Raw genomic sequence first — 26,652 nt, forward strand, 5'->3', positions numbered from 1 at the left:
CTGCAGGGGTTCTCCCTTTCATTAGATGCCCGTGACTCTCCTCTACTTGCGTCCTCCCACGCACCTCATAAGTGTTAGTGGTTTGATCCTACTCACTTGGGATCTGGAGTTCTGGAGATCCCTTGTTGCTTAGTTTTGCTTTAGATGTTATCTGTGAGTCTTTAAAGGTTTCACCTTGGTTTCTGTTTCTACCGGTCAGTTCCGGAAGATTTAGAAAACGGTATTGTCACTTGCCACCATCCTCCTCATTAGTTATTCTGATGTAAAGTTACACTCTTCTGATAAGAGTGAGGGGTTCTGAGTAAAAAATTTAAGGGGGAGAAGTGAGGGTTTGGAAGTCATTGATAGGAAGAGGAAAGGGAGCTCTTCAGGGACAGATGAGAATAAGGTGAGAGCACAGGTGAGAGCAAGGCCATATATTAGTCGTGGTACCAGGCTATGTGAATGCGGGGTGTCACCCCAAATGAAGCCTCAGGAGAGGCTGATAGTTGGATGAGGACTAGAATTAGGCTTGTTGGTCCAGCTGAAGGACCAGAATGTTAGGGGTTGAGATAACTTTTGGAAGAGGAATTCCATTCCTGGGTATGAATGGAAATGAAACCAGAGTGGGGTTATTAAATTGGGAGACAGTGGAAAGTATCTAAGGACTAAATGTCTGCAGTGCAACTAAAGAGCAAATGCAGTGGGAGGAGTCATGCGAATGTACTGGATGGAGACTTTTGTCAGCGCACAGAGTTTAAAATTTCTTAGGTAGAACCTTTTTTCAAAAAGGTCTAGTGTCAGGTGCAGTTTATTATATTTGATCCCTAATAAATTATTATTTTTTTAAAAATTTATTTATTTATTTATGTATTGGCTGTGTTGGGTCTTCGTTGCTGCATACAGGCTTTCTCTAGTTGCGGTGAGTGGGGGCTACTCTTCATTGTGGTGTGCTGGCTCCTCATTGTGGTGGCTTCTCTTGTGGTGGAGCATGGGCTATAGGCATGCGGGCTTCAGTAGTTGTGGCACATGGGCTCAATAGTTGTGGTTCACGGGCTCTAGAGCACAGGCTCAATAGTTGTGGTGCACAGGCTTATTTGTCCTGCAGCATGTGGTATCTTCCTGGGGCAGAGATCGAACCTGTGTCCCCTGCATTGGTAGGCAGATTCTTTTTTTTTTCTTTTTCTTTTTCTTTTTATTGGGGTATAGTTGCTTTACAATGTTATATTCTTCTCTGCTGTACAACGAAGTGAATCAGCTATACGTATACATATATCCCTTACCTCTTGGACCTCCCTCCCACCCCCACCCCCATCCCACCCATCTAGGTCACCACAGGGCACCAAGCTGAGCTCCCTGTGCTACATAGTAGGTTCCCACTAGCTATCTGTTTTACACATGATAGGTATATATATGTCAATCCTAATCTCCCAATTTATCCTACCCGCCCCCTCCTTGCCCCTCCACCGTGTCCTCACATTCAGCAGGCAGATTCTTAACCACTGCACCACCTAGGAAGTCCATGATCGCTAATAAGTTATTAAATGCTCTCGAATTTCCAGTTTCTCAACAAATAGTAACTCAGTAAGCATTACTCCAAAATCGTCTGTTGTCATAGTAGCTTAAAAGCCATAGGTAAAACCACAGGCCTAAGAGAATTTGGTGCTGTTAATTAAAAAAACACATGAATAAGCCTGAGTCATATGTCTGTGGCTATCTATAGAGAGTACAGAGCTTTTCTAATGTTCTCATTATGGCAAAAAAGCAAAGTTAATTTTGGTATGAGATAGCATTATTTCTAAACATTGTGTATAGTTACTTTGCTTATAGCTTAAACTTCCTTGGGAAAGTGTTGGAAATAATTACAAATTTCTATTTTAGCATTTTAATAAGTGCACAGTATTTTAACAAGACTTTGCAAACAGAATTTACTTTTAAAAAGAAATGTGACAATCCACAAGTAACATTATACTTAAAATGTTACTGAAATAAAGGTTATTTGTAGTGGGAAGTCTCAAATTACTTCACATATTTAAAGGAAACATCAGTAAGCTGTCAGTTCTGTAGTTTACCACGGTTTAATAAGGAAATTTCTTTAATAAGATTATTTTAAATGGAGTTTGTAGCAAAGAAAAGAGTAATTGCCTATCACACTGTAAAAAATCAGTTTCACATCTTTGGAATGTTTCTTTACACTTAATTTCCACATTGTTTGAACTTAAATATATATCCACAGAAACAAAAAAGCAAAAAATCATCAAAAAGCTCTTTGTTTTCAAGACATGCTCAAGATTTTATAGCTGGAATTGGATGAAACTTTGTCTCACTATTAACACAAATGTTAATCTAAGCAGATATTATATAGAATATTTTATATTTTATTATATTTTAATGAGAATAGTGGAATTAATGTGGAAGTTTTAATTTTTAAATGTTGATGGGACAAATGATGGATACCTTTGTTTTCTGCTGCAGCTGACTTGAGAAGATTGTCATGTTGTTCAAGATTAATAAAGTACAAAATGCCTAGGAGCCTTTCCCAGAAATTGTCAGGTCACACTTTTGCAGCTATCACTGGATATGTGGGTTGGGTATTTTAGTTGTGTAGAATGCTTACTGTGTGATTATTTCCTTTTTTTTTCAGTGTTTTTACATTGCAGTGTAAGAGATGCTAAAGTCTTTTTGGAACTTAGAAAATTGCCTTGAAACATATTTTGCTGTATTCAGGAAAAGGATTTTGTCAATATCAAAGAATACTGATCTCATTCTGCTACCTATAAAAATGTGTCAATTTTTCTTAAGAAATACTTTGACAATTCTAAACTAGAATTTGCTTCAGAATCTTTCACGCCTATACTTTCTGATATACTTCTTTCAAAGATGAGAGACAGAATATATTGACCCTAGAATCCCATGTAACTATTTGAACTTGTGTCATAATTTAGTAAAGCAAAAATGTTTTCTAGATGGGGGGGCGGGGGGAGGCAAGGCAATTTGTGGCCAAATAAGCTTGGAAAACACTACCTCATGTATCCACTTCAGTAAAATTATAATTACTGTTACTGTGTTCTTGACACAGAAGTTCTGTCATAAAGAAATCTGTTTAAGTTTGTTAAACCCAGCATTTCCCAAATTTATTTAATCTCAAACCCTTGTATGTGGTTGTTTATAGCTGCATTATTAATGCTTAAAAAGAGGAAGGAACCCAAATGCCAATCAATTGGTGAATAGTTAAATAAAATGTATCCATTTATATATCCATTCAATGGAATATTATTCGACCATAAAAAAGAATGAAGTACTAGTACTGACTACAACATGGGTGAAGCTTGAGAACATGATGGTAAGTGAAAGAAGCCAGAAATAAAAGTCCACATATTGTGTGATTTGATTTATATGAAATGTCCATAATAGGCAAATCCATAGAAACAAAGTAGATTTGTGGTTGCCATGTACTGGGGGTGGGGGAATCACTCTCTAGTGATTGCTAATGGATACAGGTTTCTCCCCCCCCTTCTCCTCCCCTTTCCCCTCCCCCCTTCTTCTTTTGAGCATAGAAAGGTTTATTGCAGGGCCATGCAACGAGATGAGTGGCTTGTACCCCCAAAACCCCCAGACTCCCGGGTTTCTTTTTGAGATGATAAAAATGTTCTGCAATTAGATACTGGTGATGGTTGCTCAACTCTGTGAATATTCTAAAAACCACTGAATTATATACTTTAAAAGGGTGAATTTTATCATACGTAAATTATATGTCAATAAAGCTGTTATTTAAAAAAACATTAAAAAGAAGCTATAATAGCAACAACTAAGGAAAAATAAGGGCTTAAAATAGGGCAGTAGTAATAGAGAGGTACCAGAGAATGTAGGGAGTAAACTGAAGAACTTGAAAGACTGATTTTTACTACCAGAAATACAGAGTCCCCAGGGCTGAAGCCCTAAGGAGACAGGGCTGATTGATCCTGTGCTGCCTCGGTTTGCACTAGCAGTGACTAGCTTCTCTGAGAATGATGGAATTCTATACACACAGTAAATAAAAACCCTTTAACAAAATGCATTGCTTCTTTAGTCATCTGCAGACAACAGAGATGGCTGAAGCAGTGCACAGAATCGTGGCCTTGCCTTTATACTTTTCATAACTCAAAACAGTTTTCTTGCTGCCAGTAGAATCTGGCTGCCACTGTTCATCAGGGGGAGGTGCCCTGCAGGAGAAGAAAAGAGGACGTGGCCCCTGCCTGCCGAGAATGTAGTCTTGTTGACTGAGTGGGATCCACTCGAAGGCTGTGCTCACCTTTCAGGAGGAAAGACACCCAAGTGACTTGCCAAGTGTTACATAGAGGGCAGCAGAGCACTGGATTATAAGTTTGGGAAGGTGAACACAGATCTTTTGGATTGTCTAATTTTTGCCATCGTGTGGGAAAGGCAGACTTCTTGGAGTTGGGTCCTCATTTTAGTCAGCTCTTTGACCTTCCACCTCCTTGGGTGGCAAGGTCATGGTATACTCTTTGGGACCGAGGATGGTACAGCCAGTGCTGATGCTGTTCTCCCCTTGCCTTCACTTTCCCTGACCAGGTTTGTGGTCATCAAGAAGGTAAGGAACTCCTTAAGAGTTCACTGCAGAGTGAAGGCTCACGGGAGGAGTTTCAAATGAGGCAGCAATGATATCTGAGTCAGAGGTTCTTTCTTTCCCCCAAACCCAAGTTTCCTGTGTAAAGCCAAGCCTTCAGTGGAGGAAGCCAGTGTGTTATTGAGACTCTTACCAGGTATTTTAAAAATTGCTTCTAAAGAGGACTGTATCTAACACAGAATTCTATTATAGTCACAGAATTCTCTTGTTTTCTTTTTTTTAAATTTTTTAAAAAATTTATTGATTTGGCCATGCTGCATGGCACGTGGGATCTTAGTTTCCCGACCAGGGATCGAACCCATGCCCCCTACATTGGAAGCACAGAGTCCTAACCACTGGACCACCAAGGAAGTCCTAAGGATTCTCTGTTTTCTTAATACAGGTCTCTGAGAGGAGGAAGGAAGGAGCCTTAGTTTTGGAGCCATAAGAGCTACACAGTTTCAGGCAGCCTTGAAGAGGCCATATGATGTCGCATAGCCTCTCTGGAGGCCCCTTGCGTGGGGTTTGAGTACTGATGTGCCTTAGATGGACTCCGCTTCGTATCTGGAACCTGCGGTCTCACCTGTGCAGCAGGGATAACCATCCTCTGCAGGGTTGTGACGAGCATCAAATGCGATGGTGCATGGAGAACACCTGGGGCATAACTATTACTGCACAAGTCACTTAACTTTTTTGAGATTGTTTCCTCTTCAAGAGTGAAGATGATGCCCTATGCTTTTTAGGGTAGCTGAGAGGATAAAATGAGATAATGTATGCAATTATGTTATTAAATATATCATTGAGGTTTAATTAGAAAAGACTTTCACAAGGATCTTGGTAACCTATTCCAGAGTTTTGCACTAATACATGTATCCTTTTGTTGAACTAGAATTTTATCTTTATTATTGTCCTTTTCATCTTTCTTGACCTTCCAAGAACATGGAGAATTGTTGGTATTCATTTGTTTCATGAAAATCTTCACCCACTGAAAGATAGAATCCATTCACCTCTAGCCTTTAGGTTTAAGAAAACCAGTTGATTATTACTGGAAATCTATTTTCTTATTTGTAATTCTTTGTTACATTTTTCTGAACCCTTTCTAACTTCTCCATTGCTTATGGTGTCCAAGATACAAATTTATCTTTGAGAACTTCTCAGACTAAAATATAGGGAAAAGATTACTTTTTGTCCTTCATCCCCCATTAAAAATTGTACATGTATATCTATATCGTTATTATAAAAGTAATGTCATCACTTTATATACATTTTGGAGAATAGAGAAAGAAAATTGCCCACAATTCCACCAGTTCAATTAAAAGTAGTTTTATGACTACATCTGGTCATTTTAGTATACATATTTTATGTATGTGTGTGTATATATATAGCCTATATATCATTATATTCATATCTTACATAACCACAATCATATGCAAATATGAATCTTGCATCCCCCCTTCTAATGTTTTCTTATATTGCTGCATGTCTTTAGTACCTGTCTAGTAGAATTATGAGATTCAGTGCTTTCAGTGCTTAGCATATAGTTAGTGTCAATAAATGGGAGCTAGTTGTTCTGTGACTTTTTCCACAGTTCGCATTATTTCCTGAAGGATGCCCAGAAGTGGATTTACTGGGTCAAGTACTCTTTAGGCCCTTGATACATGGCACCTGCCACATTGCTTCCTAAGAGCCATTTCAGCTTTGCAGAGCCCTTGGTGCTACTCAAGAGTTTCACTTCTTCATGAGCCCCCCTCACCCCTGCCTTTATTGTTAGGTTTGGGAAGCTAATTTAGTAGGTAAAGATGTTACCTTGTTATTTAAGTTTCATTATTTAATAATTATTACCTTGAACTTTTTTGTTGTATGTTTCTTCTTTGCAGGGTCTGTCCATGACCTACTTAACAGTTGGAATCCCTTGACAGTTTCTAATTGAATTACGTGGGCTCTTGAATAAAGGTATTAATCTTTTGTCATATGGATTGCAAATATTTTTCCGTTTTTCTTCTTATTTTAGCTTTGAGGTTTTTTTTAAAAGTTCATACAGACGTGCGCGGACACACACACACACACGCGCGCGTGCACACACACACACACAATGTGATCCATCTCCTGTTTGTGTCTGTCCCAATGAATTTCCTCACCATCCATGCCGGGTCTGATGGTAGTGCCTCGAGTCCAACAAGAGAGACTCTCCCCATGGTTACGTGGGCGCCTAGTACAGTGGACACACTTTATGGTAAGTACACAGACTCTTCATAGACCCAGAGAACATATTTCCTCTGATTTAGGCAAATAAAGTAGAGAAAGAAGGAGATAACAAAACTATTGCTTGATTTTTGAAACAGCTTATAATCTCAGCTCTTCGTGATTGGAATCTTCTAGACATTCTCCATCCTTTCCTCTCGGATTGGTGTTGCCGAAGGTACCAGGGCAGATGTTTTTGGCAAGTGTGTGTTCCACTCATCATAAGGCCTTCGTCGAATTCTCTGAGAACTCCCAGTCCCACCTTCCCCAACCTACATGTTTCTGATTTTTTTTCTTGCAAGGAGACACTAGGTCTTGGTGAAATTTGGGGATTAAGGGTGTGGGGCTCTTCATGTGGGTAAAATGCTGTAAAATCTACCTTCTCCTACTAATCTGTTAAATCTAAACTTTTTCCCTGCAAGAGAGGGAGCAATCCTGTCTGCTGTTGTAGACTTTTGCCCTGGGCTTTGCGTGGGTATCCTTAGTAGAGCAAAGCCAGTCTATACAGCAGGTTAGAGAGCAGCCTCAGATAGGACTGGAGAAGGCAGGGAGGCCACCCTGACTGGATTTTAGGATGGAAGTCACAGCTTGTTCTTCCTGGCGGAGGTGTGTTGTGTCTCTTCTCAGGCTGATGAGGTGGAGTTACCGTGTGGATGGGTCTCAGACACTGGAGTCAGACCACGGGGAAGCTAACTTTGAAGCTTTCAGTTACACTTAAACGGAAAGGAGATCCTCAGAGTGTTTGCAAGTCCTTTTCAACTCTGACCTGGAATTGCCCTTTATTCTTGCCTTTCAGCTGTACACGTTCCTTTGCTAAGGTGTCCTGTCTTTTACGATCACCAGGATCTGCATTGGAGCCCAGACAGCTGATGGGAGCAGCGGCCAGGCCTGCACTGGGGTTTGGTTTCTCATCTCGGTGACAAGGACGGCAGCACACAGAGGCATTACATTGGCTTCCGAGTCTAGATCTATAAATATATTTATTATAATATAACAAGAACTTAACAATAAACATATACTATGTACAATACCATTACAGAGAACCCTGTTTTCTATCATTCACAGAAATAGCCAGTTTTGCTCCAGTGTGATAGCTGAGGAGAGAAACGGGATTTCAATGTCATCTGTGTCGAGTCTCGCTGACCACTAGCACCTCCTTTGGAGGCAGACGCACACCAACGCTGACATCCGCCCTGCCCCAGGCAGTTAGACACTTGTGCTCCAGTCCTTGGGTTCACACTTGCACCCTGTTTGACATAAATACTTTAAATGACATACAACGTATGTAGTTTTGTGCTTATTACTTTTTTAAAAGAATAAATAATATTAAAAACTGCATAACGAAGCTCGGTATCTTGTCCAAGTGGGAGCCACACCTGTAGTGCTAGAAGTTGATGCCCAGTATTGGGACTTTGTGTCATCAAATACTGAAAGATGGAAAGCGTGTCTTGTCCTTTTCTCCTTACAAATGGTTTTCATGATGAAATGACGGCAAGTCGACTTCCCAGATATAAAAATGGTAAATGTGTATTTGGTACCAACGTCACCTAAACAGCGCAGCAGTGGCGGCCGCATCCTTCGTGCCCTGGAATAGCAACTGGTCACCGCGTGAGGTTTGAGGGTCTGAGGACTAGTGGGAAGGCCTTTCTCTGTGAGCCACCGGGTGGCCTCCCTCCTGGCTCCCCTTGCTTGGCTTAAGATGCTACTAGAAGAGTGATTCTGCTTCTGCCCCTTAGGCCTTGGCTGTCCCGGCTCGTCTGAGAAGGCTGTCCCCATCCTGAGAGCTCTTTGTGGCAGGTGCCTGAATATATAGCTATAAATATCAAAAATAGTCTCCTGTGCTTTGTAGACATGTATTCTCCCTCTTTCCCTCCAGCCTGGCCTGGGTCCTCAGCTTTCCCTCGTGGAGGGAGCTGGGCTGGTGCCGTGAGGCAGAACTGCTTTCCTTCTGGAACAGACTCGTCTTTCTCTGACAATGCCTCCACAAGGCGTGGCTTTTACGGGGCTGTCTGGGAGCTATTTTTTCTAAAAATAAAATGGGGGCATCCACACCCCGCCCCCCGCCAGGAGAGATCCTCTGTTCTGCACATAGAAAAATTAGAGCAAATGCCCCACGTTGGCACTCCCTGCAAAGAGCTTTGGGAATTCCCACGTTATCCCTCTTGTGGCCGTCTCCTTCTCCCGGTACTTAAAAATAGCCTTTGTGTATCAAGAAAATGCCTTGGAAATCTAAATAATTCTTATCGGATAACAGAAAGCTAGCACAATCACCTTGTCCTTCTCCAGCAAAAACATGGTAGAAAACCCTGTGAAGGGACAGACGGCTCTCCCCAGTTGTCCCCATAGCTGCCCCTGCAGCGCTGCTCCAGTCACATCTGGCTCCGCACGGTGGCTGGACTCATCTTCGACCCAGTGGGGACCAGCAGCCTCCTAGGCCTCGTGCCCCACACGTAGGCTTGTCCCTTGTTTTCCCTCGGCCACTGAAAGTGTCGATTGGTTAAAAACAAAAGCAGCCATCAAAGTGAAAAGGACACTTTGATCTTACTCCAAGAGAGCCTGACGCCTAATATTGTCATAGGATAACAGATCTATGGTTGGCTGGGGATCAAGCTTGCTCTGCAGGAAGGAAAAAACAGCTTCTCTCTCCCAGTTAAAAAATATGTGAAACTCTATTGCACCGGGCAGAGTGAGCGCCTCCATTCAGAGCAAGTGTGTCTGCAGGAGCCCCAGGGCCCAGCTCGCTTGCTCACGCCCGGAAGGTCGAAGGTCAAGGTTCCTGCTGCTTGGAGGCTGCTCCCTCATTTCCCCCCAAGGCGAGGATGATTTCCTACATTCAATGTAGAGAGTATTCAAAATGTTTAGCGCAGTGAGTTCCTTGCTCGTGTGGGTTGGCCTCTGATTGGTGTTGCTGGAAGTTGATCTTTGTGAGTAGGATGGGCCTCACCCGACGTGTCTGTCCACAGCCTCAGCGTGGGCTTTCCGCTCATGTCAGCCGCTTTGAATGTATTTCTTTATCACGACGCAGCCGTGTCTGAACACGGGGCAGGGCATGTGGGGGAGCAGGGTCCACATGTTGGTTGCAGGCTCGTAGGCTTCCATGTTGCCCAGGGCAGGCCCCTCACTGCTAACAATGCCTCCCGTTGCATAAATCTTGCCGTCGAGCACCACGGCACTGTCAGAGAAAGCAGGGAGAAGACTTAGCCATTGGATTTCCACCCGGGACCTGGAGATAGATTCTCAACACCCTGTCTGGTTGCAGGCTGCCTCTCCCCTTTTGCAAAAGTCATATGGGATCTTGCTGCTCTTCTTTGCCCTCTCACCTCAGCTGGTATAAGAAAAACACCTTTCCTTCAGGACCAGTCAGGACGTCATGCGATACTACCTCCAAGCTACAGGTGACACTGATGCCTACCGGGCACCCAAGGACCTGCCCACCTGACTCAAGTCGGTGGGGAGGTGAGCAGCGTCTGTGTGCAGGTGCCTGGCTCAGTTCACTGGGTCTGTGTGGAGCATCTTTTTGGTGTTGCCGGGACACAGCTGCTCTTCCTACCACTGAAATCCAGTTGGGAACATGATGCACCAGAATGATAGCAGACAAGATAATAAGGAGCTAGGTTGTAACTGATTATTGGCCACTGGACTGGGAATTTCACCCTTGCCAAGGTGCTCAAAGTCAGAGCTTTCTGCTGTGATTTTGTCATGCGTGTGACCTGGTGCTGCTGCCTGCCTGTGGCTGCAAGCGCCTGGCATGCTCTCCGCAGCATCACCACGGCGGCCTGGGTGCCTTCCCCATGCCACACTCACGGGCTTGGTCCTGCTGTCTCCAGCAGCTCTCTGCTCCTCTGCACTTACTCCCTCACTGCATCTCAGCTGCCCCTTCACATCTACGCTTCCACCCCAAGTTCCCTCTCATTTCAGCTAATGGCAATTTCTTCTTGGCTGTCCCCTGAAGTTGAACAGATACACTTCCAAAGTCTCCACCCATTTCTGAAAATCTGAGCCTTGACAGCGCTTGTGTGTCTAGACTTCTTACCAGACACTGAAGCTCCAAGCTGTTTCCCTTGCAGCTCCATGTGTCTGGGCCCCTCTCGCTTCTCCCCTTGTGGCATATCCTTTCCCTGCTTCTCTTGCAAGACTGAGCTTAAATCTCCCCTCAGGCGTCCCCTCTCCAGGCCCACTGTCACTCTCAGATGAGGTGTGGGAGTCCCCCCACCCACAAGCGGTGCCGACACTCTGGCTGTCTTGATCACTGGACAGTATTGTCAGAGTTGCCCTGCACGTGGCAACCACGTAGGGTATGTGACATGAAAGTAGGGCTCGAGAACTGTAGCATCTTCGTACTAATGGGAACTTAGTACTCATCTAATCCAAGGGCCTGTTTCGTAGATAGAACTTCCCCAGAGGGGGGAATTTCTTCGCCCAAGTCACATAACACGTTAGTGGTAGACTGTAGCTTTCCTAGCTGTGTCACCCAAACAGCGGGCACTCAATAAGTGCTTCATGCTATTGCCATACCGAGGATTTGGTGATCACCTCTGCACAGGTACAAGATGTCTTCAGGAAGGCTCTGTTATAGAAATACTGCAAATGGGGTCTCGGGGGCCCCCTTTTTTCCCTTGTTCCTCTTAGCGCGGGAAAGGATGGGGCTAGAAGAGCAGCGTGGGTGTCTCACTGCCGAGGGTGGTTAATTTTTCTGGGCCGGCGTGCCTCGGGAACCAGGCCACTCTCTGATCTCTACCTCTCTCTTCCCGCAAGGGCTGGCCTGGGTGTGCTTCTACCCAGTCAGCTTCGGGACTCCAGGGCAGCTGTGCCTAGTGCCTCACTGGGTCCAACTCCAAAGCCATCAGGATCACATGTGCCATCAGGGCATTCCCCCAAAAGCCACCTGTCCCATGCAGGGTGTCACACAGCTCCGGCCTGGCAGGTGGTCCTGGAGGAGAGCTGACCTCACAGCACCACCATCTCCTCTCGTGGAGAGAAGGTGTGGCCTTAAGGACCTGGGGCCAGTGCCCGTAGGAAGCCCTTCCTGTGCAGCTTTGAGGCGGGGTCGGCTAGAGCCACAGGGTGGGGCTTCTGGGCCAGGGGCTGCCCTGGGCGCTGCATGAACACCCACACCTGTGGCTGGGGGAGGGCGGTGCTGCTGCGGGCCTGGGCGCCCCCTTGCTCATCAGATGGTGGTCCGTCATCGTGCGCCAACCCCTCCCGCTGTCCGTCTCCCTGCCCTCTTCCCCAGCCCACTCACCTGCAGAACTGGCGAGAGTGATTCATGTTGGGACCTGCCTTAATGTTTCCCTTGTCAGGGTCGTAGATGGTGGTGGCTCTGGCATAAGCCCCGCCCAGGATGAAAACAAAGCCGTTGAGGGTGACGGCTGGCGCGTACTTGTTGTCTGTGGGGAGAGCAGGGCAGGCAGGCAGGTCAGGGCCCTCTGAGAGGCCTCCTTCCCTCCTCCATCCCAGCAGGTCCTGCAGGCGACGGGAGCTGCAAAGACCTCCAACATCGCTGGTTGGCCTGAGGACAAGGCTGGGGCCTGGAGGCACCCGGCACAGACCAGCTTGCCCTTTGTCCAGGTGGTGGAATCTGCAGCTGCACCTGGCTGGGGGCTCGCCTCCCCCCCCCCCCCCCCCCCGGACTTGGCTCTGCAGAACCTGTGGGCTCAGCCGGCACTCTGGGCTTGGGATATTGAGACTGAATAAAGCGATGCAGTGGGGCGGCTGCCCTGGTCCTGGGCCAAGGAGACAGCTGGTTCTCACCAATCATCGGGGACTCGATGAAGCTCCACGTGTTGGTCTGTGGAACGTAAGACTGGAGGACGCCCGCAGCTCGGCCCGCCTCGTTCACACCCCCAAACACATAGATCTTGCCGCCACACACTGTGGCTGCGGCCGAGTGCACTGCCTTGGGCAGAGGAGCCACCGCCTCCCATTGGTTGGTGATGGTGTCGTACCTGTTGAGAGAGGAGAAAAAGAACCCAGAATCAGAGATGGTTCTTGCAGGGCAGGGGCCCCAACCAAGGCAGTAGACACAGGGGAGCACCACCATCCACTTCCTACCCTCGGCGTAGCCCAAGATCACACATCGGGGGACACTTGGGATGTCACTCTAGGCCACCCAGGATCTAGCCCAAACTGGCCCTCTCAGCCTTTCTCCTGAAGCTCAGGGGGGCTCTTGTCTGTCTGTCTGTCTGTCTGTTGAAACCTTTATGCAGCTCCCCAGCTTCCAGGCCTCTTCAGCCCTCTCTGTCCAGCTCAGTCCTACTCTTTCATTCAGCAGTCCTGCGCGGGGCATCTCCTGCACAACCAGCCCATGGACTGGAAACTAGGGAAATAGTGACCTGGACCAAGGAAGGAGGTGGGAACGGAAGAAGAGGTAATCTGATAAGGTTCAGCAATAATCGATGTCTCATTTCAGGGAGTTGCCTAGGATGCCTTAGGGTCTCTGGCTTGGGAAACTGGATGGAGGGGGCACTACCCATGGGACAAGGAATCGAGGTTGGGAGAGTTTGGGTGAGAAGGATGATTCTGGTTTTGTTCATGGGGGCTTTAAAGTATCTGTGGGTAACAAGTTGGGGCTGTGCAGGGGCAGTTGGTATTTAGGTCTGGATTAAACATTCATCTTTGGGATCACTGGCATGTGGATGGAAACTGAAGACGAGGGAGTTCACAGGGAGCGTGTGGGGCAAGGACAAGCTGAGGTCCCTGGGGAGATGCCGGCCCGTAAGACAGGAGCTGAGAGGAGTCCAGAAGGAGAGGTGATATGACAGGAGGCAAACCTGCAGCGTGGAGGATGTGACAGGCGGTCAGGAAGCCTCCAGCAGGTCACTGGTGGTCATGTTAAGGGCACCTTACGTGGAACGGGAGGTGCAGGGCTATTTGTGTATGGAGGAGGGAGCGGGAAGCCAGGCAGTGGAGCCGGCTGGTGGAGACGTCTCTTGGATGAAACTTCGCTGGGGAGATGGACGGAGAAGGTGGGACTTAGAAAGGACTATGGAGCTAAGACGGGTTTTGTCAGTTATGTGCTGATAAATGTTTAAAAACCAGCTTTCCAGGGAAGAAAGTCCTAGTGTGTAACATTTGCTGATTTCTGTGATGTAAATCCTCTCACCATGGCTGATTTCAAGCTTCCCATGGAAAATCACTGAACATGGGGTTGGGACGAGATGCCCAGGATACAGCATCTCCCCCACGTACAGCTGCAGTAGACACATATATGGCCTCCAGAGCATAGGCAGTAGTAAAATGTAGCAAAAAAAAATTAGATAGTGATGAGTTTTAAGTATGGATTACCTTTGTTTTTAAATAATTTATTTAATTCTAAGTTTATACGACTCAATTTTTAATAACACCTGTAGCTAATAACTGACTTGCAGAGTTCCTGAAGATCTAACAGTGGGCTCTCAAGAACCAGTATGAACCAGCTCCAGCACAGCATAGGTTTTGTTTCAATTTGAGGGGGAAGGTTTAATTGTGTTTACATGCTGATAGGAAGGAACCCAAGTGGATAAGGAAATATGAACTCTATGAAAGAGAGGGGAGAGCTGTTGATGGGAGGCTCCTGGTAGCTGGATATGAATTGGATTCAGAGGAGACAGGGAAGTGGTGGCCATTTAGGTATGAGACAGGAAGGCAAGGATGGCATGAGCATAAGGACATATGTAGGGGCAATGGCAGGAAGAGGAGAGAGTTCTTGATCAATGGCTCCATTTTCTCTGTGAAGCAGGAGTCAAGAATTGGAGGAGTCTGTGGGGTAAGAGCCTTGAGGAGACAGGTGAAGATGGAAGGCTCACGCTCTTGAGAGTGGGAGAAACGGCTGACAAGGGAAACACAAAAAGATACCCTGTACCATGAATATCCAACAGAGGTTGGAGGACTTCAAAACACAGTGGGGACCAGTCTACAAACTTGTGGGATTTTCTCCACCACGATGAGCCCCCAGAGGGCAGGTGTGGAGACGGGAAAGGGTTGGATTGAACAGGATAGACCAGGTGTCTAGGATGTGTGCTGCAGGACAAAGTGTCAAAGTCAGAAATGGAGAAGTGATGGAACAGGAAAAATGGTGAGAACAGGCAGCAGCTGATGGCAAGAGGAGACTTGGCATTAAGCAGACTGGCCACGGAACCGGGATCTTTGAAGTCTTTCTTCCTGGGGCAGCTGTGTCTGTCAGTTTTTCTCCAAGGGCTGCATTCACTCTGGATCTTCCATCTACAGCTCACCACGCTGTTCACTGCTCTTTAGTGGGTTCTGGGCCCAAGGCGGGGCTTCCACCATGGGCTTGTTGCACCACCACACTTGGGATTCTCCCAGCACACCCTTCCTGGGAAGCGCACGGGGCCCGCTTTTCCTTGTGAGCCTCCTTGGGGAGTGAGCCATCGCGCGGTCACAGCTCGATGCCCCAGGAAGATGGTCACTCCTAGCCCGTGCCCCCGGCTGTGAGACGTCCAGCTCTGTGCTTGCACAGACTCAGGATTTGAGAAGAACCTCAAGTACCTAAAAGGGCAGTAGGGGCTGATTCAATTAAGCCCCAAACGAATGATATGTGGCTAATAGGCGATGGAATAAGTGCCTTTTTGGACAGTGTCAGAAGTTCAGATATCTGTTTTTTAAGCCAATGTGGCAGAGATCCAAAGAGCGCCTGCAGAAGGAGCTGGGAGACAGTGGAAGACTATGTGGCTGTTAGTCTTCAGGCTTTGGGTATGGCACATTCCGCCAAACTCGAATTTCTTGTTATTCCAGGTGGCTGATTGCCAAGCCACAAGCCCTCCTTCAGCTCAATCTGTCAGCCTCCTGCTTGAGAAGGATATGCTAATGACATGCAAATGACCCCGCGGAGTGAGGCGCTCTGCTATCATTTATCCAGTAACCACAGCTACTGCAATATATTGCTATAAAGTATTAGACCCAGTTATTTATGTAATGATATAATACAGGTTTGTCTATTACACTGTTGTTTTAATCTATAATTATATAATCTTGCTCTACTCCTGTAATACAGTAATGTAATGTAATTATAATGCACCATACATCTCATTCATTATCAATATAAGAGCAATTTGTACCATGAGGGCCTCCCGGGGAACAAAGCATCCTCGTGTCTGTCCCCATTCCCCCGACCTTCCTGTCACTCTGAATTCTCATCACTGCCACTGTGTGGCACAGAAATTGACTTGACCAAAGAGGGCCCAGCTCTGCTCCTTGGGAAGCAGTGGACACCCTTTGCACACACCCTCCACCCCGGAGTCTTCAGGTCTGCATCCTGTCCATACAAGGATGGCTGACAGATCCCAGTGGACTAGGGAAGGGCTCAGGGCACCGTGTCCTGGATGGCTCCTCCGTCTCCTGGGGTTCCCAGGGTGGTCTTGCTCATGCTGTCTTACCCCAGCGGATGTTTTGCAGTGGAACCAAGGCCTAGCCAGCCACCAGGGCAGGCTGGTGCAGGCTGCTCCTGGGCACTGGAGAACTGCTCCTGGGCCCAAGGGGAGTGGAGTTTGTCCCCCCTCTTGGTGCATTTGATCCTTGAACAAATCCCTGTATTTATCAACAAGTATAAGTTTGCAAAATGAGTAATCAGCATCTTAGGAGATTAAAAATAGCTGACAAAAGCAAGACAGGATGACAGATCTAGCTCAGTTTACTCCTACATAGAAAACGTCTCCCTTTCATGTGTTTATAGTGGATGACAAACGATTGGAAGCTGGTGCTTCTGGAAAGCTTGGGGTGTGATGGGTGTGCAGTGGGTCCCACCGAAGGCTGTCAGCGTCAGGGCTGACCCAGGTTCACGGCAGTATTAATATCTTCATAACCACACGGGGATTCCCCATTATCTCCACATCAATATGACAATTAAATGTTGTTACTGAGCCATCTCTGGGCTCCACTTGGGGGAGTTAAAAGCCCACAGTGAACATCCAGAGCCCATCTCACTCTGAAATCATCTCTGCCGTAACATTTGTCAAGTGTCCAATTAGCCATCGAGGGAAAAATACAAATTGAGGGGTTTGTGTGCCTCCGCGGGCAAAAAGCTGTCACACGGGAAGATGTGCTTTCCATGGCAGCTGATGGCAGGGGCCAGGTGGTGGGCTAGGGTGTGGGAAGAATGTGAGAAAAGAGCTCCGGTGATCTTAGCCATGACCCCCTGGGTTGGAACGTGGACCAGTTCAGCCCAACTTGTCACTCCCTGGGGCACTAGATTCTCCAAAAGCAGGACTGTACTGCCATTTCCGCCGTCCTGCTGCGGACTCACAAAGCTGTCTGAGCTCTTTCTGCAGCTTCTCTCCAAGGCGTCCATTCTCTGCGTGCACCATCTCCCCAGCTCAAAGGAAAAGACTATTTCCACCCAGAGAAGTGCCCGCCTCCAGCCTATGCCCCTCCTGGCTACACTAGGTGCGGCCAGCTTTAAAGGGCAGCCGTGAGGAAGCCAACCTGGGACTTCCAGCAGAGGGCAGGCTTTATACATGTGACTTATATGCTCTTCTAGAGAATTCTAGAGGGTTGGCCAGGCCTGTGTGCAGTGACCCTTCACTGGGTTACAAGCAGATTTCCTGGGATGTGTGGGATGGAGGGAGGGAGGGAGCTCCCTGGTGTGTCACCTCCGTTTGGCAGGGACATGGAGGCATAGACACTAGCATGGTGCACATTTGGACCATTTGTTCCAGCTTAGCCCTACGTGCCAGCAAGTTACGGCGCTGCTGCTTCCAGTCCCAGGAAGTTCCTTAACTGCCTGGTCCGGGCAGCCAAGCGCACCCTGTGCTTTTCCACCACTGGCTCTCAAGCCTCCAGCTTGTCTGGCCTCCTGAATGGGACAAGAGTGGCCCATCTCGGTGACTGGGCAGCTGTCACCCTTCCTGTTTCTACCCCACCATCCTGGGTCCTCTGCCTTTGCTGTGTGTGAAGAGCCTGGGACTATAGCCTTTAAATGTCCAGTCTCCAGTGGGTCTTAATTGGGTGGGGGGTGGGGAAGAGGAGCGATGTGATTTCAGCTCTCGGGGAACGTCAAAGGATGCCCCCGCCGTGGCCTCATTACCTCTCCACGTGGTCCACGTTGCCCGCCACGCCAAGTCCCCCGAGGGTGTAAATCTTCCCATCGTAGACAAGGCTATTGTGCCGACAGCGGGGGACCGTCATCCTGGAGACGAGGTTCCAGTTATCGAGCAGGGACATGTAGCACCAGACATCGGCCAGCGTCACCCCTGATTCCATCCCACCTGTGGGCAGTATGGGAGGTCCAGAGAGCGGGCGGGGAGTGAGGAAGGGCCCCAGGCCGGCCAGGCCCAGCCCCGGGGGCAGGAGGAGAAGGAGACAGTTCCGGGCCTTGGCCTTCCTTAGCCCTGGTGTGGGGAGAGGCCCCCGGGAAAGTCTGTGCCCTGTCCCCAGCCCAGCCCTGAGGGGCCTCACCTGAGAGGTAGATGTTGTCCCCGGCACTCACTACACTGAAGAACTCGCGGTCATAGAAAGGCAGTGAGGCCAGGGGGTACCACTTGTTGTTCTGCGGGTTCCAGCAGGTGACGGCCACCAGCGAGCGCTGGGTCATCCCCACCATCTGACGGCCCCCAACCAAAACGATGACCTCGGCCACACCTGCAGGGACACGGAGGGGCACCCTTGGGACGGCCCGACACTGTCAGCATCTGCCTGGCGCCTCCTTGGGGGGCTGTCGAGCGTTGGGCGGATGGCACGGCGCCGGCATGCGGGGGGTGGGGCGCACCCCGCCGTACCTGCTGAGAGGCGGGGCCGCGTCCGGGGCGTCTGCATCTCCTGGCGGGCGTGGGGCAGCATGTGGTAGCGCTTGGCCTCGTTGACCAGGTCCCGACACGCTTCGGACGACTTGATCAGCTCCTCGTTGTCGACCACGTTGAGCAGGTAGCTGGGGTGGATGAAGGGGAGGCGGACCACCGCCAGGAGCTCCGCCGCGTCCTGCGGGGTCAAGGAGACATGGGATCTTCTGAGATTACAAGGGGGCGCCGCCTTGTGAGTCGTTTTGAGAAGGAAGAAAGCAGAGGGGTGGGACTGAGCCAAACGGGCAGATTTAGTCTGCACGTGGCTGGGGAGTGTGGACACTGCTGGCCGCAGCCTAGGCAGGGATGGTGGGCACTCCCAGCAGCAGGAGCCGAGGAGGGGAAGGAGGGGGCGGTCTGGCGCGCTGCGGCGGACCCTGGTGGGACCGTCCCTTGGCCTCTTGGGCACCTCCTTCCTGCCTCCACCCAGCTCGTGGGCCTCTGCTTCGCAGCAGGCTGTAGGGGGCTGAGATGAGGATCTTGACCCTCCAAGAGGTGTGCGTGGGGCAGGAACTCAGGAACAGGTGGGAGGGGCCAGGAGGGCTGAGGGGGAATCATCAAGCTTGCAAGTCGTAACCATCAGAACCTCTGCCTCCCCGTCACCGGCAACCCCCTTTAGTGGCCTCCCACTGGACCCCTCACCTGCACTGAAGTCTTCTCATGGAGTGATTTGAATCCCTCTCTTGTCTGGCAAACTCTTTACCCATCACTCTACTTTAGTTTCATCCAACAAATACTGGCGACCACTCTTTGCCGTGCGTCGAGTTTGTTATTGGGGGTGCCAAGACTAATAAGACCTGGTCCCTGACCTTCAGGTTTAATGGCAGGGAGAAGATTTGTCACATGAAAGGACTCTTCCCAAAGGAAGAGTCTGATTAGGGGTTGAAGGGGTGCAGGATGGGAGGCACCTCAGAGTAGATGACATCTGAGCCTGGTGTGGAAGGACTGCCAACTTCTCCAGGCCTAAGGCGGAGTGGGGAGGGCATTCAAAGCACACGCGGAGGCATCGGAGTGTGAAAGAGAGTGTTGCATTGGGGGGAAACTATGGAGTTTATTCTTGTTGGATGCAGAAGGCTTCTGTTGGGGGTAGGGTAGCAGAGAGGGAGAAATGAGACTGGATACATCAGCTAGGCTCTGGCCTCACGCCTTGCTTGCCAAGAGTTGTGTAGTGTTTCCTGCAGAGTGGATAAGGGCACTCATGAGTGGTTTTAATTTATTTTTATTTTTAAAAAATTTATTAAAAAATTTTTTTTTGGCTGTGCCATGAAGCATGAGGGATCTTGGTTCTCAGACCAGGGACTGAACCCATGCCCTCTGCATTGAAAGGGCAGAATCCTAACCCCTGGACCACCAGGAAATTCCCTCAGGAGAGGTTTTAAACAGAGAAATCACAGGACCAAACGTGCTCCTGGGAAGACCGCCAGGCTGCAGGGTGGGAATGAATTTGCAAGGAGGAGACCGAAGGCAGGGAAACCTCTCAGGAGATGACTGCAGTCATCCTGGTGAGATCGGGGGCGCTGAATGGGGAGAGGGAGAAGCTGGCCCTTGGAAGAGGAGGCACAAGTGGCAGCGGCGTGTGGCCAAGTTGGGGTGGAAGGCGTGGGAGGACTCGGCTTCTGCGGTGGGTACTGGGCAGAACTAAAATAAGGAGCCCAAGAAGATGTGTGGGTCTGGGGGGCTTATGAATTAGAGGGGCTTGGGGGACGTGGGCTGGAGGTGCCCAGTAGACAATCAGAGGTGGAGGTCTGCGGCTGGAGACAGACTTGGGAGTTGTGGTGGACGGTGGCCATCACTGTTACAGCTGCCCAACCTGACTCCTTTCCTCTGAAAATGAATCTTGCTCGGTCCCCACCTGGTCAGAGGACCGACTTCTCCTGGGCCCAGTGGCTGGGGCAGGGGTGGAGAGCCAGCTCTGCATCCTGTATCCACCGGATGCCTGGATCCCAGCTCCCACCCCCTCCTGCCTATTCTTGCTCCATGTGCAACAAAGTAGCCCCTGTCATCTGTCGCTCAGCTGCCTCAGCTGGTTCTAAGCACCCGCCTCCCTGACCCTGTCCTCCCATTTGCTGCTCTCTGGGGGGACTCTGAGCTCTCCTGAGAGCTACCTGAGTGTCTTCAGTAACTGCCGGGGGCTCCTCACACCTTAGAACAAAGGCAACTCTGTTCTAAATCAGCACTTTCTGCTCTGGAGATCCTTCCGGGCTGTGCCTGATTTCCTGTGACTTGGGTGCCCTCCTGGGGACCCTGTCCTCCTTGCCTTCTGCCCTGAACTCCAGCTGTCGCCTCCGAGGGACTTGGCTTCCCTCCCATCAGGTGAGCAGTGGTTTGCAGCGCAGTTTCCATTTTGTCCAGTGCTCTCCACCCTCTCAACAGCCATAGCCTGGGTGGGGCTCCCCCTGTTGCGTCTGAGCTCACAGGAGCCCAGGGCACCCAGCTCAGGCACACACTTTCCCCTGCTGGCCCTAGTGCTGCCCAGCTGGCCCTGCGGCCTCTCTGGTGGCTTGGGTCTCCTTCAGGTGTAATGCCAGCCCTTGAGGATCCTTTAGTGCCTGATTTCTCATCTCTCATCCCCCTTCACCTCTCTGTATCCACGGGTGCTGGTCCAGCCTCCCTCTGCCCGGGCCTGCTGGCTCTCATACGTTCCCACTGCTGGTCAGACCAGGCATCCCTGCCTCCTCTACTTTCCTGCCTCCTTGCTCCAGATGTCGTCCCCGTAACGTGAGGGAGAAGGGGCAAGACGGGGTGGGGGGGTGGGGGTGGGGCAGGCCCCACCTTTGCGCGGGACATGGGATCCTTCTTGATCCACTTGATGACGGTCTCGTACACCAGTTCCTCGGCCTTGGTGTTGAGGCTGTCATTGGAGATGTAGGCGATGAAGTCGTCTTTGGAGACGCTGAGGATCTCCTCCTGGGCCGCCACCTCAGGGAAGATCTGCAGCGCGAAGGCCTTGGCCATGTGGTAGAGCTCGCTGCACTGCATGGCCTCAGCCATGGCCAGCACCCCCAGGCAGTTGCTGGCCGTCAGCTGCTTCTCTGGGGGCAACAGCACAGGACAGGACCACTGACTGCAGGGCCCTGGAAGGGGTCACCACCCATTCCCATCGCCCGTCACACTGGATGCCCCTCTGAGCCCGTGTCCTCGTGACCTGCCTTCAGCATCGAGAGTCCCCACAAGCCCACTTCCTGTGTCCCTGGAACTTCAGATCCATTTTCAGGGTTTCCCTCTGCCCTGCCTCACACTGACTTCCCCGGGGCCTCCAGAGGGAGGCTCCGGCAGGTTCCAGCAGAAGGACCGAGGCAGAGGTATAGAGGGTCAGCGCCAGGCTCGGAGCTTCCTCAATGCCTGTGAGGGAAGGAGGCCTGGGCTTGGGGGCAGGGGTCACACGGAGGCTTCTGGTGTCTTCCATAACTGTGACAGGCATGTCTGGGGCCACATACTTCTCCTTTAGAGTCATGACAGCAGTAACACCCCTAGTAAAGCCCACCCACTACCTCCCATGGTCCTCAGCCTCGCCCCACCTGACCTCCAGACCTAGGCTCAGTCTGGCCCGTGTTCCTGAGATCCGACTAGTGGTTATTCTAGTCTAGATATGTCTGGGTCCCAGAAGGCCCGTCACTTTTGTGGGCCTAACTCTGGACCTGTGGTTCCTGACTCTTCTAGATGGTTCATTCCCCCAAGGTCACATCTCAGACCCCTGGCCATCTCCGCCTGACCTTCTCCCATCACTGTCTCTCTCACTGCACACTCAGGCCGGTTCCGGTGATGCCTGTTTCCGCCCTTCTCTCTCCCTGCTCTCACCCACACTGGGCAGCTCCAACCGTAAAGCGAGCGTGTTCTCTGGATTGGGGCCTCATGGAAGCAACTTTGTTTCGTGTCTAGAGAATAGGGCTGTGAGGCCAGGACATGGGCTTCCCAGGGATAGGCCATTCACACAGGCCTCTTGGGCCATTTGTCCTCACAAGACTGCCCGGGGGTCCCGGTGTGGCCCCTCCGGCCCTCCGAGGAGCAAGGCAGAGCACCCCTCTGTCTAGCAGTGAGCAAAGGCCTTTGTGCACAGTTACCCAAATTATTGTCTTAAATCTGCTGTGCGATCCAGCTACACCCTGAGGTGGTCTGGCTGGGCAGGCACAGCCCTCCCTTCTCCACCCTTGTGTTTTTGAATTGTTTGCATGTCAGCACTGTTCCAGGCGGCTCACCAAGAAAGGACACGCAGACTTTGCAGAAGGTGTGGAACTGGAACTTGCTGGCCGCCTCCAGCAGGGTCTTGGCATTGGCCGAGTCGATGACCAGGGAGCCCGTGTAGACAAACTCCAGCAGCAGCTCGAGGACATCAGCCTGCAGGTTGGACAGGACGAGCTCCAGCTTCTCCCGGCCGCACTGGCTGCCGTCTTGCACCGACCTAGGCACAGAGACCAGGGTGTCCTTACCTGCCACCCTGCGGCCACGGCGCCGCCTCCTCACAGGGCTAGGTCTCCCTGTACACCTCGGTCACGCCCTTCGTTTTAGGACTCAAGGGACACGGCAATGACACACCTGAACCTAGCAACCTTACATGGGATCTGAAAGAGAAGAGTCTGACCAGAGACGCCCAGGAGAACAGAAAACCCTGCTTATCACTACTCGGCATGTCCATGCAAAAAAAGATGCAAATCAAAAAGCATGAGCTGTGGATGGGACGAGGACCAGGACTGGCCTCAAAGGGAAACAATACGGTTCGGCTCCACTGTGGGACCCGGCATCTCCGCCAAACAAAACACGGCCAGCAGGTCCCGGGCCCCGGGGCCCGTCTGCCTCCGATGGGACTGAAGCTCCCAAACGGCTGCGATCACAGCCCATCCCCTGATTGCCCCAAAGACTGAGGGCCCCGAGCCGTCCCAGAACCCCGACTCCAACCCCACCTCTTTCCAAAAACATATTGTTTCCTTTTAGGCATGGAAAGGAAGCCCTTCATGACATTGCTGTGAAACTGAGGACAAGACGAGATAGACGGACAGAATGGTTAGAGCCGGGAGGAGGGGAGGGAGAACAACCAAGGACTTCCGCCACAGACAGCCAGCAGCCATGACCTAGGACCTGGCCCGGGGCGGGGCCCTCCTGCCACATGGAACACGGGGTCAGAGGTCAGAGTGGCCTGCGTGTAGAGTGTGCATCGGGCTTGTGAACTGGGGGGAGCAGGGGAGGGACACAAATATATCAATATGTTTATATCTGGTGTCTACAGAAACACGAAACCATTGCAAGGGCTCCTAAGGCCTGGCAGCCGCGCCCTAAAGCTGGACCTGGAAGGAAACAGATAAGATGAAGCAAAAAACAACACCCGTCGAGACGTGACCAGGAGGAGAAACACCCAGAGCGTTACAAGTCAGACAAGTCAGGAGGCAGGGTTCTCAGAGGCGGTCGGCTTGGCACGCGGCCTCGGCCGCTCTGGCCTGCCCTGCTTCCCGCACTGAGCCTGGTCCTGCCCGGGGCTGGGGTCGGCCACGTGGCTGGCCCGTGACCTCTGTGTTCCTGCCCCCGCCTCCCCACCCCGTCCTGAGGAGGCCAGGGGCCAGGACTCTTGTGACTGGTCCCTTGGGTGCACCTGCGGCTGGCAGTGGGGGTGTGGAGGTGTCTGACAGGTGAGCAGGTCGGCCCCAGAGCGAGGCCGACTCCTGTGTAAGCAGGGCGTTCGGGGACCTGGGTGCCTCAGCGCTGCCGCCGCCGCCAGGCGGGCGGCCTTGATCTCTCTGGCCCTCAGGCTCCTTATCTGCAAAACAGAGGATTGACCTGGATGAGGTCTAAAGTCCCACGGAGAGTTTACATGACAGAGGCTGGAAAATACCTTCCCGTGAGACTCTGCTCTACACGACAGAACCTGAAATGCCACCGTGAGAGCAACATTCTCTCCAGGTGGGCACTGGCCTCCCACGGCCCTCTACAACACAGACACGAGCCCGCAGGGAACAGGTGCAGCTGTGCGCCCGCGTCCAGGCCTCCCTCCCAGAGGGGCTGCGCTGGCCGCCCCGACGGAATGGCTAATCCGACCAGGGGTCTGAAGGGTTCATTCTGCCTCAAGCCCTGGGCAGGCCCAGAAAGCTAAGCGGAAAGGTGCAGGCTGCACAGAGGGTCTGAGCAGAGCCCCTTCTCAAACCCAGAGACGTACACTGAGTGTGTGAGTCTTAAAGTGTCTTAACACAGCAAGTGTTCTGCTGTCAGGATGGGTTTCCATGCTTGGTTGACTTTGTTAAGTATAAACATGGTTTATCATGTGATCACTTGAAACCGCAGACATTCTGAACGCCTCAGGCCTCGGGGGCCATGTGGTCAGCCTCTTACTCTACACTGCCTTCATTCCTACCTGCCACTCTCTGCTCCCCTCCCCCAAAGCCTTTCATGCTCTGCGGAGGCCACGCTGGGCCACAGCCAGGGCAGGGCTGATGAGGCCAAAGTAGGGCTGCTCCCCTTCTTCCAAGGCTCTCAGGCACGGCTGCCCCCCGCTCTGGCCAGCCCTCAAGTCTCCCCACGAGTCCTCAGCACAAAATCAGTGAAGAGCTGAGGTGGGACTTTAGGATGTGCACACGCACGTGTGCACACCACGCACTGAAATGCGTGTGACCTGTGACCCTGAGAACCAAGGAACTACCCTGTGAGGAGGGGTGCTGTGCAGACGGAAGGCCAGGGGAGCCCATGGCTCCGAGCGATGGGTCTGATGGGACCTGCGTGGCTGCACCTGTGGGGAGATGCTGTCTTGCCAGGGAGAGGGTCCTGGGGACAAGGTGGTGTCTGTGTAGGAGCCACGGGGTTGCCTGGGGAGGCACACGGGATGTCTCCCATCGCAGGTGCCATCCGAGGTTGGAGAGGACCGCTGCTCCTGGGATGCTTGGCTGGGGCTCTGCTCCTCCAGAACCCCCACTTGCCATGGAGACAACCTGTGGAGAGGAGGGGGCTGCTGGGCAAAGGATCTGTGGGGAGTGGCTGGAGGTCCCTCGGACCAGAAACCAGACGTTGTGAGCGGAACGACCATTCCTCTCGGCCACAGAGGAACACTTGGGGACGTGATGGAGACTTTGTCACACAGCTGAGTTCAAGATCTGGAGGAGGGGAGGCCCCCGAAAGTGAAGCTTCATGCAGCTCCCCTGCGCAGGCATGTTTATGGTCCACACAAGTGGTCATGTGTGGCCCAGACAGCTGTGGGGGCAGAGGGAGGCTGGCGGCCACTCTCCATCCCTGACCATCAGATGGCCTTGGGACGGGACCTCTGTGCTCCTTAGACCTCTTCCCTCTGAGCAAGGACCCCCTGGGAGGCACTGCTCTTGATGGGTGGCCCTGGTCACCAATGGGGAGTCGTGTTCTCCCCAGGTAACCATTCTGTCGCTGTCCTGAGCTGGCTTTTGAGGTCTGGGCATCCCATTCCTCTCAGCCCCATGGAATATCTGGGGAGCTGCTGGGCAATTGGGTCATGACACGACCTTGGAGAGGAGGGGAGCAGGGCAGGAACGGGCAGTGATAGCCTTGTCAGGGTGTGGCTATGGACCTGAAAATTGGGGGTGGGAGCGTGGGAGTGAGGGGCAGGCTGGAGCTGCCCAGTCCACACAGGGCCCATGGGTTCTATCAGGAGACTAAAACTTCCTGGGGTCACCTTCTCCCAAGAGGGGGTTGTCCCCAGGGTACGGGACACAGCCTCTTCTTCTCAGGTCTTGATCTGTGGATGTTCTGGGAATGCTTTATACCCAATATTAGGATGTTTGCGACCCCACCATTAGCAGCTCACTTACGGGGGAAAAGAACTGCCGTCTCCAGAATTCAGGACAGAGTCCCTTGTCTACCCCTTGCACACCTCAGTGATCAGATGCTTTCATTTTGCAAGCTGGATGTGGAACTGTTGGGGCGGTGGTGGGTGGGGGGGCAGTCATGGAACAGGGATGAATGGGGATGGTACCCTGCTCTGCTCAAGAGGGTGACCCCACCCTCCTGATGCGATGCTCACCCGGCCCCACGGGGAGGAGCTCAGGCGTGTCATCAGCTCCAGGGCACAAACACAAGTGGGCCCCAGGCTCCCTGGGTCCTGAGGACTTTCCT

The 26,652-nt window shown here is 51.1% G+C and overlaps 1 protein-coding gene across 4 annotated transcripts in view; it reads right to left on the bottom strand.

The window, feature by feature from the left end:
* Positions 1-7,805: 7,805 nt before the first annotated feature.
* Positions 7,806-26,652, bottom strand: part of KLHL29 (kelch like family member 29) — a 310,874-nt gene continuing 292,027 nt past the window's right edge. For 3 of the 4 annotated variants that reach the window (XM_057741376.1, XM_057741377.1, XM_057741375.1), the window contains 8 exons: positions 22,791-22,993; positions 21,367-21,626; positions 18,535-18,733; positions 18,215-18,397; positions 17,844-18,024; positions 12,578-12,771; positions 12,069-12,213; positions 7,807-9,998 (listed from right to left, as the gene is read on the bottom strand). In XM_057741376.1, coding sequence (XP_057597359.1) covers positions 9,815-9,998; positions 12,069-12,213; positions 12,578-12,771; positions 17,844-18,024; positions 18,215-18,397; positions 18,535-18,733; positions 21,367-21,626; positions 22,791-22,993 — 1,549 coding nt within the window. In that variant the 3' untranslated portion in view covers positions 7,807-9,814. Of the gene's footprint in view, positions 9,999-12,068; positions 12,214-12,577; positions 12,772-17,843; positions 18,025-18,214; positions 18,398-18,534; positions 18,734-21,366; positions 21,627-22,790; positions 22,994-26,652 lie in introns of all 4 variants that reach the window. The other variant, XM_057741378.1, reaches the window with a different exon arrangement.

Source organism: Hippopotamus amphibius, chromosome 7 (genome assembly GCF_030028045.1).
Source record: "Hippopotamus amphibius kiboko isolate mHipAmp2 chromosome 7, mHipAmp2.hap2, whole genome shotgun sequence".
Lineage (NCBI taxonomy): Eukaryota > Metazoa > Chordata > Mammalia > Artiodactyla > Hippopotamidae > Hippopotamus > Hippopotamus amphibius.